General features: G+C 41.6%; 1 protein-coding gene and 1 non-coding gene across 13 annotated transcripts in view; one reads left to right on the top strand and one right to left on the bottom strand.

Moving 5' to 3' along the window:
- The window catches only part of LOC134198656 (gastrula zinc finger protein XlCGF26.1-like), a 75,253-nt gene that overhangs the window by 22,346 nt on the left and 34,440 nt on the right, over window positions 1-18,467 (top strand). Inside the window, exons 5-7 of one of the 12 annotated variants that reach the window (XM_062675769.1) lie at window positions 5,627-5,717; window positions 6,669-6,802; window positions 8,200-9,330. The exons of 7 other annotated variants lie outside the window; for them this stretch is intronic. In XM_062675769.1, coding sequence (XP_062531753.1) covers window positions 5,627-5,717; window positions 6,669-6,802; window positions 8,200-9,263 — 1,289 coding nt within the window. In that variant the 3' untranslated portion in view covers window positions 9,264-9,330. Of the gene's footprint in view, window positions 1-19; window positions 1,140-3,872; window positions 5,065-5,626; window positions 5,718-6,668; window positions 6,803-8,199; window positions 9,331-11,237; window positions 18,095-18,467 lie in introns of those variants that run through there. 4 more of the 12 variants (XM_038019626.2, XM_062675768.1, XM_038019635.2 and 1 more) reach the window with 4 other exon arrangements.
- On the bottom strand, window positions 3,730-3,841 carry Mir3233 (microRNA mir-3233). Its single transcript, NR_107518.1, has one exon. It is a non-coding gene; the product is annotated as a microRNA mir-3233 (primary transcript).

The following is an 18,467-nucleotide window of genomic DNA, read 5'->3' as shown; positions in this document are numbered from 1 at the left end:
TACCCATTATTTGTTCTAGTGTTTGACAAGAACAAACTGGCGCGAAGAAATGCTGTCATTGTGTTGAAGTTTTCAACGGTATACCCGTTTAGGATCAACGGGCAAAACATGGTGTGCGTTTACTGCAATGCCAAGTATGAAGCGCCAGCCGAATATAGGAGACACATGAAGGAGAAACATAGATTCATCAGGAAACTGGCTTACGTACATTTGAAAAGTCCCGAAGCGTATATGAAGGTTGATTGCACGGAGATGAGCTGCAGCATTTGTTCGAGAAAGTTCGATAACGTCAGAGCCATTGCTGAACACTTGCGCTTCGCCCACGGCAAGACCGTGACCTTACACGAGGAGATCGCGATACACCCGTACGTGTTCGGCGAGAAACTGTGGGCCTGCGCCATCTGTCCTATGCAGCTGACCTGTCTCCGAGGACTCAGTATACACACGTCGACCCATTTCAATAGATCAACGTGCGAAACGTGCGGCAAATCGTTTGTTAATTCACACAGCCTACAGAGACACATAGCCGGTGCCCATTACAACGAGAAGATCTGCGAGAAATGCAAGAAACGTTTCCCGACAAACGCCGAAAGGCACAAGCACTTGACCGAATCGCCGGCGTGCTGGCGTTATATTTGTCGGGTATGCGGACAGCGATGCATGAACCAGAAGAGGAAAGACGCCCACATGAGGGAAGTGCACGGACAAGAGAAGACCCGTATATGCACGGAATGCGGTCTCCAATTCACCAGATGGGAGCTGTACACGCACCATTTTATAACGACCCACACCGACAGAGCCTATGAATGCACTTTTTGCGGTCTGAAACTGTCCACGAAGAAGAAGTTTGAAGATCACAAAACTGTGCACACCAAAGAGAAGCCTTTTGACTGTCATGTTTGTTACAAGGCCTTTCCCACCAGGAAGACCCTAACACAGCATATGTGGGTTCACAGCGAATACAAGCGCTTCGAATGTAAAATGTGCGATAAGAAATTTACCCAGAAAATCAGTTGGACGTGTCATATGAAGTCGTATCATCCGGACGTGAATCCGAAATAATAATTTTATACCTTGGGGGATTAATAGTAACGAATAGTATTGTTAGGTTACGCTTGCATTAAATGATTGAATCTTAATTATATTTTTGTCGTTACCAACCCCAATATATCTATCTCTACGCAATTTGGTATGAATCAATTTCAAGCAAGGCGGAAAATTACATCACGACGAAGTTAGATAATGACAACCATTGGCGATCGTATAAAAACAATAATATAAAGGGTTGTGGCGGACATTAAGTCGAATAAAATAATGGCTTAATTAATGTTTTTGTCGATTTATATTATTCAAATTAGGTAAAAAAAAATTCTCCTACCTACGCCGAAAGTTCGGTTTTCCTCCCACTGTACAAGGAAGAAAGTGTAACTTTTCCTTCCTGGGTACTGACAAAGTGTAACTTTTCCTCCCTGGGTACTGACAAGTGCGCATGCGCGTTAGTGTCTACGTCTGCTCTCACCCACCTAAAATTCTCTGCCATTGTTGTGCACGGGTAATTTTCAATATTTTGTTTAGTGTAAAAGTGAAATAAACAAAATGCAATAAAATTTAATACTAAAGTATTAAACAAAGATGAGTTCATCAGACAGTTCTTATTCAATGAGTAGTAGTTTATTTAAAAATTAAAAAATAGTTCAATTGTTTTTTTATGAGTACGGGGGGCTTCGTCCCTGGACCCCACCGGGGCTTCGCCACTGGGCCCCGGCTCGGTAGCCCACGAACTTTGGGCCTGGTAGGAGAAAAAATAGTATGTGCACCGCGAGAAAAAAGTAGGACATCTCATCCCGTGCGAATTTCACACGCGGCAGGAAATGTCCTACTTTTCTCCCTTGGTGCACAATGTACTATATCATACCGCCAATCACAGCGCATGGTGGTCTTCAAATATTGGTATTTTGTTATCGTAAAGATTGTACGGCTAGTTCGTTGTTTGTTTTGACCTCAAATGACGTCACAGATAATCGGATATTTGAACTGGGGAATGTTTGCGCAGCAATTTCGAAAAACAAGATTGGGTTAACTTTATTATCAAGAAAAGAATGATGATGGCGTGTGAATTGAGGAATGCTTACAAGCTAGCGCTCGGATATTGAACTGAGTGTAGAGCTATGATTGAGATTGATCTAAATATAGTAGGTATTATTGTAAGCAATTAAGGACAGAAGCAAATTTTAGCTATCAAATAGAAATACTTTTCTATATAGGTATATGTTTTTAAGACGAATATTCCTTACTTTAACAGAACACTTAAAAACTGAGAAAGTGACCAGGGGGTTTTCTTGTTTGTTCTAGAACTAAGTCCGATGCACTACGCGAGACAAAACGCCCGGACGATAGTACAGTACACCACCGCATATCCCTTTAGGCTACCCGAAAGCGAGATGATGTGCGTATACTGCTGTGACAAATATCCCAGCCCCGAGGTGTTCAGGAAACACATGGAGGACACACATCCAGCCGCCAATCATAGGACCTCCTTCTTCCATCACACCGAGGGCTACGTAAAAGCGGACTGCACCGAATTAAGATGTCGCATATGCGGCGAGAACTTTGATAAGTTACGCGCGATCGCGGAACATTTGAAGTTAGCCCACAATAAAAACGTTAAGTTGGAATACGGATTCGGCTTGCAGCCGTACAAATTGAGAATGGACCGGATGTGGTGCGGGATATGTGGTTACAAATCGGTGCAGCTACGTTCGTTGAGTAAACATTTGCAAACGCATTATTTACAGTTTACGTGTGAGTCTTGTGGCAAGTCGTATGCCACGAATACTTCCCTGCAGCACCATATTAAGTATTCGTGTTCTCGGGTCGGCAACAAGCCCATGTGCAGAACGTGTCGCCGGGAATTCGATAATCTAGAGGACAAAAGGCATCACTACAAGGACTCTAGCCATTGTCGGTTGTACGTCTGCCAGGAGTGTGGCGAGAGATTTGCGTACAACCGCGAGAAAGCCGCGCATTTGGAGAAGGTTCACGATGTTCCGCTCAAGCAACACAAATGCCCCGAGTGCGACGAAGTCTTCAAAAAAGCCTCATCTCTCGCAATGCATTTTCGGATGGTTCACACGAAGGACTTTTCATCGTGTCCTAGTTGCGACAAGAAATTTCCGAACGAATATAAATTAAATAGGCATCTGCCTGTACACACGGGAGAGAAACCCTTCAAGTGCAGCGTGTGTTCAAAGTGTTTTCCTAGGAAGTCAACTCTGAATCAGCATATGTGGATCCATAGCGAGATTAAACGGTTCACGTGTAAGATATGCGATAAGCCTTTCAATCAGAAAGTTTGTTGGAAAACGCATATGAAATCTCATCACGGCGTCAGTGATTGATTGTAATCTAACAAAAAAAACAATGTCCGATTTTGTACAATCAAAAGTGATTAAATTTAAAAGAAACTAGTTTTCAAAATAAACGTATGTATAGAATTGCATTCTTTTCTTTTTCTTACAAGATTTCATTTTGAAATCATTTCATCGTCAATCAATCATCACATTGATTTAGGCCGGGCAGTAAATAAACACAATCTAACGTTGCTTTCCCTTGCGATTTCTATAATGGTAGTGACATCAACATGTTCTTGCATTACACAATTATTAAACTGGATTTAACCAAAATTTCCACATTTCATGATTTCTTAATATTTCGGCTCTGCTTCAATGGCCGTGCCCTGATCATATAATTCAGTTTCAGAAACCCTTAACATTTAAACTATAAAAGATTATATTATAAGAATAGTAAGAGTAATGGAACACGAAGAACCAAAAGGCACATTGAATGACCAAGGACGTTTCTTTTTGTTCTAGAAAAGGCATGCGATCCTATAACCGTCGCTCGAAGAAACGCCGAGTTGATCGTCAAATATTCAACTGTATATCCATTCAGGTTGCCAGACACGAATATGGTGTGTGTTTATTGCGCTGAAGGCTACGAGGTTCCGACCATGTTCAGAAGACACATGGAAACCGAACACCAGCTGTTTAATCCTCGTATGGCGTTCGCGCATTTACCAGAGGGATATATAAAAGTTGACTGTACCGATATACGTTGTCGGATATGCTCAGAGCATTTTGTTACTCTAGAGGAAATAGGTTCGCACCTGCAGTCTGTGCACTACAAGCATTTCGACTTGAATACTGAAATCGGAGCCCAACCCTTCAAGTTTGAGAACGATCGGTTCAAATGTTCGATTTGTAATAAGAAGACCCTAGGGTTGAGGCAGTTAAGTCGACACATGCACACGCATTTCCTAAAGTACACTTGCGACTCGTGCGGGAAGTCTTATGCTACCAACACGGCTCTGAGAGCTCACACTCGTTACACCCATTCCAGGGAGGGGCACATTTGTAGGAAATGTAAAACGTCGTTTTCCTCAGCAGAAGCTTTAAGGGCGCACCGTTTGGAATCACGCAGGTGCTGGCAGTATTTGTGCAATGTGTGCGGCGAGAGGTTCGTCAATTGGGAGCTGAAGGAGAACCATCGTAGAGAGATTCATGGAGTTGAGAAGCGTGCTTACAATTGTTTGGAGTGTGGCGAAAGTTTTGCCTGCCGGAAAAAGTTTCAAACTCATTTCAAGGTTTCGCACACGGACGACAGCTACATGTGCCCGTTTTGCGGAGTCAAATTCCCAACGCGAAGGATCTTGGAGGATCACAGGGTCGTTCATACTAAAGAGAAACTCTTCCCTTGCATGGTGTGCCTGAAGGCGTTTTCCAGGAAGAAGAATCTCGTTCAGCACATGTGGATGCATAGCGAATACAAACGCTTCGAATGCAAAATGTGCAACAAACAGTTCAACCAACGCGTCAGCTGGAAGTCTCACATGAAATCTTACCACCCGGATTTGTCTGTGTCGGAGCAACAGGGAAAGAACAATAACACAAAATTGTTAAATACCGAGTGAATGTTTTAACATTATTAGTTTTGTTTATAGTTATTTAATGTTGTATATTTTATTTCGTTGTACGTTTTGAGAATATATGGATCGAGTTTGTTTGATTTTTGGATTCATTTATTTATTAATTTGTTCGATATTACTGCGGTTATGGTAGGGCCGGTTTCGTTTTATCGTAGCTGAGGTGTCAACACCGGTTTGTGATACGGTAGAGGTATGTCCAAGCCGGACAGCCATGTATTACTATTGAATTATTGGCCAAACGGAATCGCATCAATGAGGTAGCACTTATAGGGGAAATAATGGGGTACAAGATAAAATGAGAATGTATTTAATAATAATTTTTATAATAGAACGGGATTTTTACTGAATTTACGGTATTGGAAAGACTTTTCGAATGATATATGAATATAGTATACACGGGTTATAAAGTTGGTAGGGTGTATTGTAATCTACACAAGAAGCTGTCATTTTGTTTAAAAAACCTCGAAATTGTCATGCGTTTCGGTTTGGAGGCGGGGCAATACAAACGTGACTTCGACCTCGTGTGTCAAGGTGGGTGGGGGGGAATTAAGTTGTGATGACCATGGGCCCTCGTTCACCAATGTAAGCAATAAAAGAAAGTTACGAACAGACTTGTGACCAAAAGCGTTTCTGTTGTTCTAGAGCAATTCGGATCGACCGGTCGACGGAACGCCGCGGTCATTTTGCAGAATGTCACGGCGTATCCTTTCCGGCTACCGGAAGCGACAATAATGTGCGTTTACTGTTGCGAGGACTTTCCCGATCCCGTAGATTTTCGGTCACACATGGCCACCGAACACGATTTCGTTAAAGTCGACGTAGCGTTTGCGCATTGCCGCGAGGGCTACCTGAAGACGGACTGCACGGAATTACGTTGCAGAATATGCTCTAAGGAGCATTCAAATTTGGAGCACGTAGCGAGACATTTAATCGATGACCACGGCTTCGAATTAGCCGGTGGAGATTTTGGTCTGCATCCGTTTAAATTTAAAAACGATAAACTCCTCTGCGGGATCTGCGAGAAAAACTTTCCGTGCATGCGTCAGCTGAGCAGACACATGGCGGCTCATTATAAAAACTTCACCTGCGAATCGTGCGGGAAAGCGTACACGACAAACAACGCTCTGAGGCAACATTTGAGATTCTCGCACATCGACAATGAACGTATATGCAGGCGTTGCAAGGAGACGTTTTGTTCTTTAGAAGCGAAGAAGGAGCACGTGGCTTCTTCGCCGTCATGCTGGAGCTACCGTTGCGGCGCGTGCTCACAGCGATTCATAACGTGGAATGAGAAACAGGCTCATCTCATCCGGGCACACGGCCATACTAGAAAGTCGCATTCGTGTCCGGAATGCAGGGAGGTTTTTCATTCAAGGAACAAATACCGGCACCATTTTTCGACGGTGCATAACAACGTGTGCTTTGTTTGCTCGTTTTGCGGCCGAAAGTTTTCGACCAGACGTTATTTGGAACAACACAATGTGGTGCATTCGGGCATCAAACAGTACCAATGTGAGGTCTGTTCGAGGTCGTTTTCTCGGAAGGACTACCTCACTAAGCACGTGCTCATACATTCTGACGCTAGGAAGTTTGAATGCGCTTTGTGCAGTAAGAAATTTAACCAGAAAGCTAGTTTCGATTGTCATATGAAGACGCATAATGATTGTTGTTGATTGTTCCTCAGATCGGGTCGGAAAAAACTAATAATAGCTGTAATGTATTTGAACGGACTAGTTGGCTATTTCGTCAAGTTTCGTTTTTTCCACATTAGCCAAGTAGTCGTGGACGAACAAGTTTGTTTGCTCTCGTGTCTAGAAGGTGAATAAAACCTATATATATAGAAGTATATTGAAACGTTAATAAGTAACAATCACTGATTTTTATAAAGTGGGGAATCCTAATTATGGAGCCATTTGTTTTCTTTCAAAATGTTTCATAATTAAGTTCATTGGGGACTGAAGAAATCTATATAAAAATAGGAAAGAAGACTATCATTTTCCCCCGTTCATTGATTATTTTTTATTGCCAATATGGATAGACGATGAGCTCGTCTTTGTATTAAGTTATTAAGTGGTTACCGGAGCTCCTAGAAATCAACGACGTAAATGCCGCCACCTTGAGACATGAGATCCAAGTTTCCGTTTTTACAGTACAACCGCTGCCCCACCCTTTAAACCGAAACGCATTACTGCTTCACTGCAGAAGTAAGCAAGATACATAACCGTGCCGGCTCACAATACGTCCTAAGTAAAAACAAACCGATTTTCGTTTTTTTCTTGTTTAGGTCCTTTTATTGTTATAAATAAACAAAAACGAATTTTGAGATGTGAGTGATTATGGTCGAATATCGGTGAACATCTAGTAATTTTAAATCAGATAATAAAGGTGTTTGAATTAATAGTGGGGATTGAGACGGAAATGCTTTCTTGCTTTTGTAGCAAATCGAGCTTCCGTATGTGACCGATCGTTAACAAGACGTTCTGAACATGTTGAACGAGGTAAAAAACGCTTTCGGCGTCTATATGGTGAAATTAAGACTCTTCCCTACCTCTCGCTTGTTTCTAACCAGATTATATGTTTTTTTTAAGTTATACTTTTTTAGGCGCGTTATGAAAAATTGATGAGAGTGAAATTTTACGATGCGCGCGCACCGTGACACAAAATTAACAGAAATGAAGTTGCCCACTAAATCGCTAATTACAATACGACTGACGTAACTTGGCGAGTCTGAATATAGCCGCAGGTGAACTTTCGCGCATGTACACTCAAAAAGTGTTATTAGCATTCATATTTTTAAATCAAAATACGAATTAAAATTTTTTAGTAATATAAATGACAAAATTATTATTTAATATAATTCATACTAAATATTATTAAATTATTAACGTTAAATATTTATTATTAATTATTTAATATTTAAAAAAAAAACGAAATAAATTTAATAAAAATAAAGTATAACTTCTTACGCCCGTACATAAGTACACGCACCCTTTTTTTTTCTCTGCTCGAATGTATCGATTGTACCAAAAACACTGGTTCACAGAACGCGCATTGAGTGCTAGGCAACATTTAAATTATCGATGTTTTTTAAGTCATAATCGACGCCAAATTAAATTTTACCCTGGGAAAAAGGACAAGTAATAATATAACAGGAAACGCAACGGTAAAGACATGTGAAAAGAAAATGACAAAATAGATTTTTTCTCTTTTTCTAGAAATGGAACCGCATTTAAGAGCGAAAAGGAATGCTGAAGTCGTATTGAAATATTCGACGATTTATCCCTTCAGAATGCGAGCGAAGTGGTTGATGTGCGTCTACTGCTGCGATGAGTTCGAAGACCCGGCTTTATTCCGCAGGCACGTAGACGAGGCCCACGAGAATTTCACAATATCGACAGCGTTCGCACATCTCGGCCGAGGCAAAGATTACCTGAAGGTTGACTGCTCAAATATGAAATGCAGAATATGCTCCGAACCTGCCGATACTCTCGAGGAAATGGCCTCACACATCATCGACTACCACCGTAACAAATCCACTTACCAAATGAACTTGGAATACCAGATAGGGCTTCACCCTTACAGATTGGAGAAGGATCGGTGGCTGTGTTTTCTCTGTAGCGAAAAACTACCTTCTCTGATCAAATTGTGTCGGCATACCACTTCCCATTACTTGGATTATACTTGCGACACGTGCGGCCGGAGGTATCTGACGGTTGACGCTCTTAAATACCACATAAAATGCAGTCATACCGGACGCTACATCTGCAGGAAATGCTGGAAGGATTTTCCGTCGCCCCAAACGAAAAGGGAACACGTGAAATCAACAAAAACGTGCTGGCCCTTCTCTTGTGTTTACTGCGGCGATAGGTTCCTGTCGTGGGAACAAAAACAAAGGCACTTAGTCGAGAGTCACGGACGTCCCGAAACTTCGTACACGTGTCCAGAATGCACATTAGTGTTTCAGTCACGCAAACTATTCTACAACCATTACAAGGTGTCACATACTGATGATAGTTTCATGTGTACCTGCTGCGGACTCAGGTTCGAGTCTAAGAACCGCCTGGAAGACCACCGATTAGGTCACACGGGCGAGAAAACATTCAAATGTCACGTCTGCGAAAAGTCCTTTCTGCGTAAGAAGAGTCTAACTCAGCATTTGTGGATACACAGCGACAATAAACGTTTCGTTTGCGTTCTATGCGAGAAACAATTCGCTCAGAAAGTTAGCTTAAAATGTCACATGAGGTCCCATCATCCTGACGTCAATTTGGAAATGTAACGCTCAATCGAATATGTGGATTAGAAGTCCTAGTTGTAAAATTAAAAAAATATAAATATGAATGGTCTTTTGAGTGTTTCATTAGCCTTGTCGTGTGTCAGGTCAGCGTTAGTCGCCGATTATAAGGCGTTTGGAATCAAACTGACTATTTTCTTTGTTTGTTTTTAGGGTCCACACTGCGATTACGCGGACGCAATGAAAATGAGCATGAACCAAAAAAGAAAATTGTCCTTGTTTACCAAACGCCTCAGAGGCGAAACGCTGAACTGATTCTCAGATTCTCGACAGCTTGTCCGTTTAAAACGCGTTTCAGTCAAATACTGTGCGCCTATTGTCATACAGAGTTCGGTGCTCTGGCCGACCTCCGGTACCACATGAGGGACGAACACACGAATTCGGACTTCAAAAATGTCTTTTATAGAGTCAAAGATAATTTGCTCAAGATCGACATAACTGACCTTAAATGCAAGGTCTGTTCGCAGAATATGCAAGACGTGGATTCGTTGATGGCCCATCTATTTAGGGAGCACGAGAAGCCGGTGAATTTTAACGCGAGACACGGTGTGTTGCCTTACAAGCAGGACGCTGACAATAATTGGCTCTGCGTGTATTGTCCTAGGGTATTCACCGAGTTTATTCTGTTCAAACGTCACATAGGAACTCATTTTATGAGCGTCAGCTGCGATAAATGTGCTACAATGTTTGTTTCTGAGCACGCGTTGCGCGACCATCAACGCCAAGTTAAATGCTTCAGAACTACTTAAAAGCCGCGCAATGGAAAAGTTCTGAAGCCGCGATTTATTCCTTCAGAATGCGAGCGAAGTGGTTGATGTGCATCTACTGCTGCGATGGGTTCGAAGACCCGGCTTTATTCGGCAAGCACGTAGACGAGGCTCATGAGAATTTCACAATATCGACAGCGTTCGCGCACCTCGGCCGAGGCAAAGATTACCTGAAGGTTGACTGCTCAAATATGAAATGCAGAATATGCGCCGAGCCTGCCGATACTCTTGAGGAAATGACCTCGCACATCATCGACTACCACCGTAACAAACCCACTTACCAAATGAACTTCTAATACCAGATAGGGCTTCACCCTTACAGATTGGAGAAGGACCGGTGGCTGTGTTTTCTGTGTAGCGAAAAACTACCTTCTCTGATCAAATTCTGTCGGCATACTACTTCCCATTACTTGGATTATACTTGCGACACGTGCGGCCAGAGGTATCTGACGGTTGACGCTCTTAAATACCACATAAAATGCAGTCATACCGGACGCTATATCTGCAGGAAATGCTGGAAGGATTTTCCGTCGCCCCAAACGAAAAGGGAACACGTGAAATCAACAAAAACGTGCTGGCCTTTCTCTTGTGTTTACTGCGGCGATAGGTTCCTGTCGTGGGAACAAAAACAAAGGCACTTAGTCGACAGTCACGGACGTCCCGAAACTTCGTACACGTGTCAAGAATGCACATTAGTGTTTTAGTAACGCAAACTATTCTACAACCATTACAAGGTGTCACATACTGATGATAGTTTCATGTGTACCTGCTGCGGACTCAGGTTCGATTCTAAGAACCGCCTGGAAGACCACCGTTTAGGTCACACGGGCGAGAAAACATTCAAATGTAACGTCTGCGAAAAGTCCTTTCTGCGTAAGAAGAGTCTAACTCAGCATTTGTGGATACACAGCGACAATAAACGTTTCGTTTGCGTTCTATGCGAGAAACAATTCGCTCAGAAAGTTAGCTTAAAATGTCACATGAGGTCCCATCATCCTGACATCAATTTGGAAATGTAACGCTCAATCGAATGTGTGGATTAGAAGTCCTAGTTGTAAAATTAAAAACATATATAAATATGCATGGTCTTTTGAGTGTTTCATTAGCCTTGTCGTGTGTCATCAGGTCAGCGTTAGTCGCCAATTATAAGGCGTTTGGAATCAAACTGACCATTTTCTTTGTTTGTTTTTAGGGTCCACACTGCGATTACGCGGACGCAATGAAAATGAGCATGAATCGAAAAAGAAAATTGTCCTTGTTTACCAAACGCCTCAGAGGCGAAACGCTGAACTGATTCTCAGATTCTCGACAGCATGTCCGTTCAAAACACGTTTCAGTCAAATACTGTGCGCCTATTGTCATACAGAGTTCGGTGCTCTGGCCGACCTCCGATACCACATGAGGGGCGAACACACGAATTCGGACTTCAAAAATGTATTTTATAGAGTCAAAGATAATTTGCTCAAGATCGACATAACTGACCTTAAATGCAAGATCTGTTCGCAGAATATGCAAGACGTGGATTCGTTGATGGCCCATTTATTTAGGGAGCACGAAAAGCCGGTGAAGTTTAACGCGAGACACGGCGTGTTGCCTTATAAGCAGGACGCTGACAATAACTGGCTCTGCGTGTATTGTCCTAGGGTATTCACCGAGTTTATTCTGTTCAAACGTCACATAGGAACTCATTTTATGAGCGTCAGCTGCGATAAATGTGGTACAATGTTTGTTTCTGAGCACGCGTTGCGCGACCATCAACGCCAAGTTAAATGCTTCAGAACTACGTACAAGCCGCGCAATGGAAAAGTTCTGAAGCCGCGAACGAATGCCGAAATTGTATTACAATGCTCGACGGCATGTCCGTTTCGAACTTGGAAGACGAATTTTAATTGCGTTTTTTGTAGACTGCAAACGAGCGACCCTAATTTCTTGAGGGTCCACATGGCGACGCGCCACGCGAACTTTGACGTTCAAGCGGCTTTCTACAAGAAACTAGGTAAAGACTTTCTGAACATCGACATTACGGATCTTCAATGTAAACTTTGCTTTATGCCCGTTGACAATTTTGATACTTTAACGTACCATTTGAGAAATGACCACGAGCAACCGATCAATTTAGATGCTCAGATAGGCGTACTCCCGTTTCGTCTGAACGACGGCTCGGTTTGGCGGTGCACGATCTGTCCGAATGAGTTCAAAGACTTCATGTCGCTGAAGAAGCACACGGCCGAACATTTCCAGAACTACGTCTGCGACACGTGCGGCGAAGGTTTCATAACGGAATCGGCAATGGTGGCCCACTCGAAGATACCTCACGAAAACAAATACAACTGCAGTAGGTGCGTCGCAACGTTTTCGACGCTAGACGAACGAAATGTTCACGTTAAGACGCAGCACACGTCGATGCCGTACATGTGCGTTTACTGCAAGGAGAAGCCGCGCTTCGCTAACTGGGAACTCCGTAAGCGGCACCTGATGGAAGTTCACAATTACAAAACTGGGGCCGATAAGTACGAGTGCGCGACCTGTCAAAAGACTTTCAAAACGAGATCGGGCAAATACAATCACATGGCGAGAACGCACAGAATGAAGAAGGACAGCGAATTAAACTACCCGTGCCCGACATGTCCCAAAGCGTTTACGACGAAACTGTTCTTGGACAAACACATGGCCAAAAAGCACTTTGACGCGTGAATTTATTACTAAGGTACACACACGCTCGGGATAACGTCCCCTCCCCCGAAAAACGATCAGCCGAATTTACTAGAATGAATTAATGACGTATTTCTTTTCTCTTTTTTTAGGGCGGAGGATGAAAAGAGACGCGTTAAGCGACGCGGATAGTAAACCGAAACAGAAACTGTTTGAGAGATCGGTTAACCAGAACCCCCGTAAGCAAAACGCGGTGTTGACCTTAAAATATTCCACTGCCTTCCCTTTTAAGACGCGTTTCAATCGTATCATTTGCTCGTACTGCCACGACGAGTTCGATATAATGGCTTCGCTGAGGGAGCACATGAAAAACGAACACGCCAACGCTGATTTCAATAGCGCCTTCTACAAGGTTGACGTGTTGAAAGTCAATATAACAGATTTTAAATGCACGATTTGCGAACAGACGATGAGTGACGTTGAAACGTTTATGGCTCATATTTCGCGGGATCACGGTATATCGGTTAACTTTGACGTGCCTTTCGGCGTTCTGCCATATCGTCAGGACTCGACCGGCATGTGGACTTGTCTGAAGTGCGACAAACTGTATCCCGAGTTCGCCCAAATCAACGGTCACATACGTACTCACGTTAAAATTTACACGTGCGAGAAGTGTGGCGCCACGTTCTTGTCGGAGCACGGTTTACGCCAGCACGAAAGGAACTTAAAATGCTACAAGCTGACATACAAGCCACGTTTCGGGAAAGCGTTGAAACATCGGAGCAACGCGGAAATTATCCTGCAATGCTCCACAGCGACGCCGTTTCGGACCTGGGGTCAGAATTTTAATTGCGTCCTCTGCAGGGTGCAGTCGTACGACCCGAACGGCCTGAGAATGCACATGGCGAGCCGTCATGCGACTTACGACATTGAGCACGTGTTCAGCAGAAAACTACGTAAAGAGTTCCTCAAGGTTGACATTACCGACCTTCAGTGTAAGCTGTGTTTCATGCCGATCGATACCTTGGACGAATTGCTCTCTCACCTCCGTAACGACCACAAGCAGCCTATAAACGCGGACGTCCAACCCGGCGTCCTTCCTTACAAGCTAAACGACGGCTCTGTGTGGAAATGCGCCATATGCAAAGCGCAGTTTACAGATTTTATATCTCTCAAGAAGCACACGTCGGAGCACTATCAGAATTTTGTTTGCGACACCTGCGGGGAGGGCTTTATAACGGAATCGGCGCTCTTGGCCCACACCAGGATACCGCACGACAACAAATACTCGTGCAGCAGATGCGTCGCAACGTTCTCGACCCTGGAGGAGAGGAATATGCACGTTAAAACCCAGCACACGAATTCGCCGTACATGTGCGCGTACTGTAAAGATAGACCAAGGTTTACAACTTGGGAGCTCAGGAAGCGGCACCTCATGGAGTTCCACAATTACAGGGCCGGCGCCGATATTTACGAGTGCATGACTTGCCACATGACTTTCAAGACGAGGTCGCAGAAGTACCACCACAACGTGAAAGCGCACAGGACCAAGAAAGAGTCTGAATACAGCTATCAGTGCGGCAGCTGTTCGAGGGCTTTTGCTTCTAAGCTTTCCCTTGACAAGCATATCGCGAAAAAGCATTTTCATGTTTGACAATAAGTATTTGAGCCGTTTCGTATGTAATTAGTGGCCTTGAGTGCAGATTTGTGGCGTTTGTATGGTTATCGTAGCAGACTGACGTTAATAATTTGACGAGATATTTCGTACGTAATTAGTGGCGTTGAGTGCAGATTCGTGGCGTTTGTATGATTATCGTAGCAACCTGGGGTTTTTAAGTCCAAGGTTAGGTTATTAAATGATATTTCGTACACAGAATCAAGGGCTACTGCGGTAAATACATTGTGTGATGTCCTTTGTCTTCGGTAAATGCTATTACTACCGGCTGGTCTGTGTGCAAGCTGGCCTATCTAAGCGAAACTCTTGTTCATAGTAAAAGTCATCAGTTTTACTGGTGGGTGGTAGGACGTATCCTGAGACCCATCTTTATTATCCCACCGCTGAATTGTCTGTAAAAATGAGTTGCCAATGGCGATCGAAAACTGAGATTGTGGTCTAGATATTGTCGAAATTAATAACTAAAAACATAGGCACTATTTTCACTGCACGCAAAAAGTTTAAAGTAAATATTTTTATTTTTAAACAATATTTCTTTTAAGAGCGGTTATACAGAGATTTTATGTACACTCATGTACATAAATTATTTTACAACTTCAATTTTAGCTCACGATCCTTTGACAAATTTTGATTTAGTGAGATTTATATAAATAGAGTTAAAGTATCATAATATAATGTATTTAATTTTGGTAGTTTGAAGGTCGGAACCGGCGTTACTCTGAAGAATTGATGCTTGGAGTTCAAGACTCACAGACATTCACGTTGTGAGCTCCGTAAATAATTTAGGTGCTTTGAGTAAGCATCGACATAACAAGAAAAATTACTGAGCCTATTACTGGTTGTATTATTGTAGGTTACTGCTTTGATCTCGACACTAAATGAAAATATACATTTTTTTTTAAGGGATTTAATGGCCTGGTAACTGAGACCTTTAAGTCATGTCTTATTTTAATTTATATTCATATTTTTATGAAAAATGATAATAAGGAGTGAAATGAAATGAAAATGATTAATTTGAGACATTAATCAACTGGGATGAAATTAAATGAAATGAATTGAGATGATATGGAATGAAATATAATCTCAGTAAAATGGTGGTCATTTACTAAGATTTTTTCAGTTGGCTTTTTGGAGGATCCCGAGAAGCTACGTCCTGCGGCTTTGTTTCATTTTCCCACATTTGTGCACTTTCACAAATATTAAACAGTTAATAAACCACCATTATTACACATTTAAATCCGAAGAAACACTAAATAGACAAAATAAAACAAATCACACAACTTCACTCCTCGCGTTCCCGCCAAAAAGTCTGAAAATATACAGGACCCAATAATAAAAAATTGTACATCGACTTTTAGAAAGAGACAGACGGATGATTTCGGTCGTACTAGTTGCACAACACAAGTGAAATACGTCACGCAATTAGTGTGACAGAGATAACGCTCTATGAAGTTGTAGTTGGCCGACTGTCTCTTTCTAAAAGTCGATGTGCTATATTTATCGGTGGGTACTGTACGTTCGTTTTCATTCAAATTTAGTTCTTAATGTCATTATGCGTTAATTCGTTTTAGATTACATCGTTCGCATGTATCGTAATAAAATGACACTTAAAAAAACATCTTAATTCGATGTATTTAAAATTGGTAGTCGGACCTGTTAAAGATCATGAGAAATTTAGGATGCAGGACACGTCATTACGGCGAATCTTGGGAAAGGAAACTTGTGGGGTGACGATTTTTTTTTTATTATATATTATATTCTCGGTACGCGCCCGACAACGGAAACAGTAAATACGTATTATGTGAGAATGTATGTTTTGGAAAAAAAAAATGTCTTCTTTCGTAATCATCTTTTTACGATTCTCGATATTGTAGATAGTGGTGTTAATGCTAATGAAATTACGCGGTGCCAGAGTATCGGTCACGAAACCGAATTTGCCATAAATGCCATCATATGATTTGCCAATTGCAACATGGATTAATTTACTAGATGTGTGCCTAGTGCAAGTTTTATAACATTCTCGATAGCGTAAAAGTTACTCTAATTTTGTATGCAGCTGGAACAGCGCCCCTAGCGGCAAACGTAGGCAAACGATCCCATTGCCCACCTGATGGTGAGTGGTTACCGTCGCCCATGGACTTCAGCAATGCCAGGGGCAGAGCCAAGCCGCTGCCTACCGCTTAATACAAATGTTCGGTTCATCCACTTCCTAGCCGTAGATTTGAGAAACGTTTCTTTCTTTCACAATAAATATCAAAATTTAAGAAAACACCCACACACATTTCAAAAATCCGCTCTCAGTTACGCATACCTAATGCGTGCACGGATACCTAGTTCTATGGATTACAAATTTTGTTGCAGTTTTTTTCCGCGACAATTTTGTAACATTGTCGGTTTTAAAATCAGTCGCGGGAAAGAACCGCAAGTGTGGCCGCTTGTAATCGTTTTCGTGTTTCGTAAACTCACACGGTTAATAACCGCTACGGTTTCACCGTAGTGCGGCCTAGGCCTTAGATTGCTGGCACCCGTAATTTCTTAAGTGTAGCGTTTTATTACATTTCTATTTCTAATTCTCTATTTTCTCGATGACAGCTTCTGTGGAAACTTGAACGAGCGTATTTTTTACATTATGTACACATCTATATCTATACTAGTATGTAAATCTAGTGGTTTTTACGGATGTTCCGTTATAACTTCTGAACCATGCATCCGATTGACTTAAAACTTGGTATCCATGTAGAAAAATACATGTATTTAATGGATAGGCTAATATTTATATGATTGTTGGACTCCCTATACCGGTTGCGGGGGCGATAATGAGGAGAATTTTAGTGGGTATGAGAAATAATAATGTTAATTTTAAATGCCTAGCGAAGCGGACGGGTACAGCTAGTTATTACATATATAAAAATATGACGCCTACGCACGTACAAGGTCATAGCAGAGTCGGAGATATAGTAAAACTATGGAGGGTAGAGGTAAGGAGAACCGTCTGTGTGTGTGAAAAAGTGTCCGTTAAAATGTGCTAGATAAGGGTGGCGCTACAGTAGCAACCGGGTAAATTTAAAAAAAGGCGCTGAAAGTTATTAGAATAAGATAGAGAAATAAAAAAGGACGAAAGAACTGTAAGCACTAGAAAATCACAAAAAGTATTTTATTTAAAGCTGATAAGAAAATGCATTCGATGTCTCCACGTTTTACCACAGCAAAAATTTTTTGTCAATATAACGAAATTAGTTTGGACTACGTAAACATGTGAGGTCTTGTATATTACACTGTCACTAACCACTCTAGTCATTAAATATATTAAATTTCCTAACTCAGCATACTTCAATCAGTTAATAACTGCTCAATTCATATCATACCCTGTGCCTATGTCAGCGCCATTCTGGAGGATTTTTGAACTGTTATTTAGTGCTGAAAGTGGGACACTTTTTCAAGCTTATAGGATATGAGACGGTTTCTTTACCTCTACCCTCCATAAGTTAAACTAACGTTTTCTGTATTTTGGCTTCCGGTTGTGTTTCTCTTGCACACTTTTTGTAAATGATATGAAGTATTAATTCTAAAAAAAAGTATTTCGTAACTTATTGATTCTGTTGTAAAAAAAACTGGTGTACTAGTAAATTGAATGAATGTGATTTCAAGTAGTGGTATGTTAAATTATTGTACATTTTAATATATAATAATAATATAGAATTAAAATTATAGGCGATTGCAAACGACTTTCTTATTTCTTCTTCCATTGATTCGTCTAAAGGTATCGGTGTCTTTATAACTAAGTATTTTATTTGAATCTGAATCGGAGCCTTTGAAAATCTCACATGGCGGAAAAGTCGCTTCGATTTTATTTTATTTGGAAGATAAACCGTGAATTTAAAAATATAAAAACTAACCTTACAACTAAACACCATTTAAATGTCTCCGCATTTAAATAACTACACGTTTGTGGTGTAGCATCGCCTAAAATTAAATAATTAACATAAAAAAAAACAATTAAAAAAAACGTATTTTTTTTTTGTGGCGTAGACTGGTGGAGGAGCTCACAGCCCCCTGGTGTTAAGTGGTTACTGGAGCCCATATATACATCTACAA

This window comes from Bombyx mori, chromosome 24 (genome assembly GCF_030269925.1).
Source record: "Bombyx mori chromosome 24, ASM3026992v2".
Lineage (NCBI taxonomy): Eukaryota > Metazoa > Arthropoda > Insecta > Lepidoptera > Bombycidae > Bombyx > Bombyx mori.
This window is presented reverse-complemented; position numbering and strand designations above follow the sequence as displayed.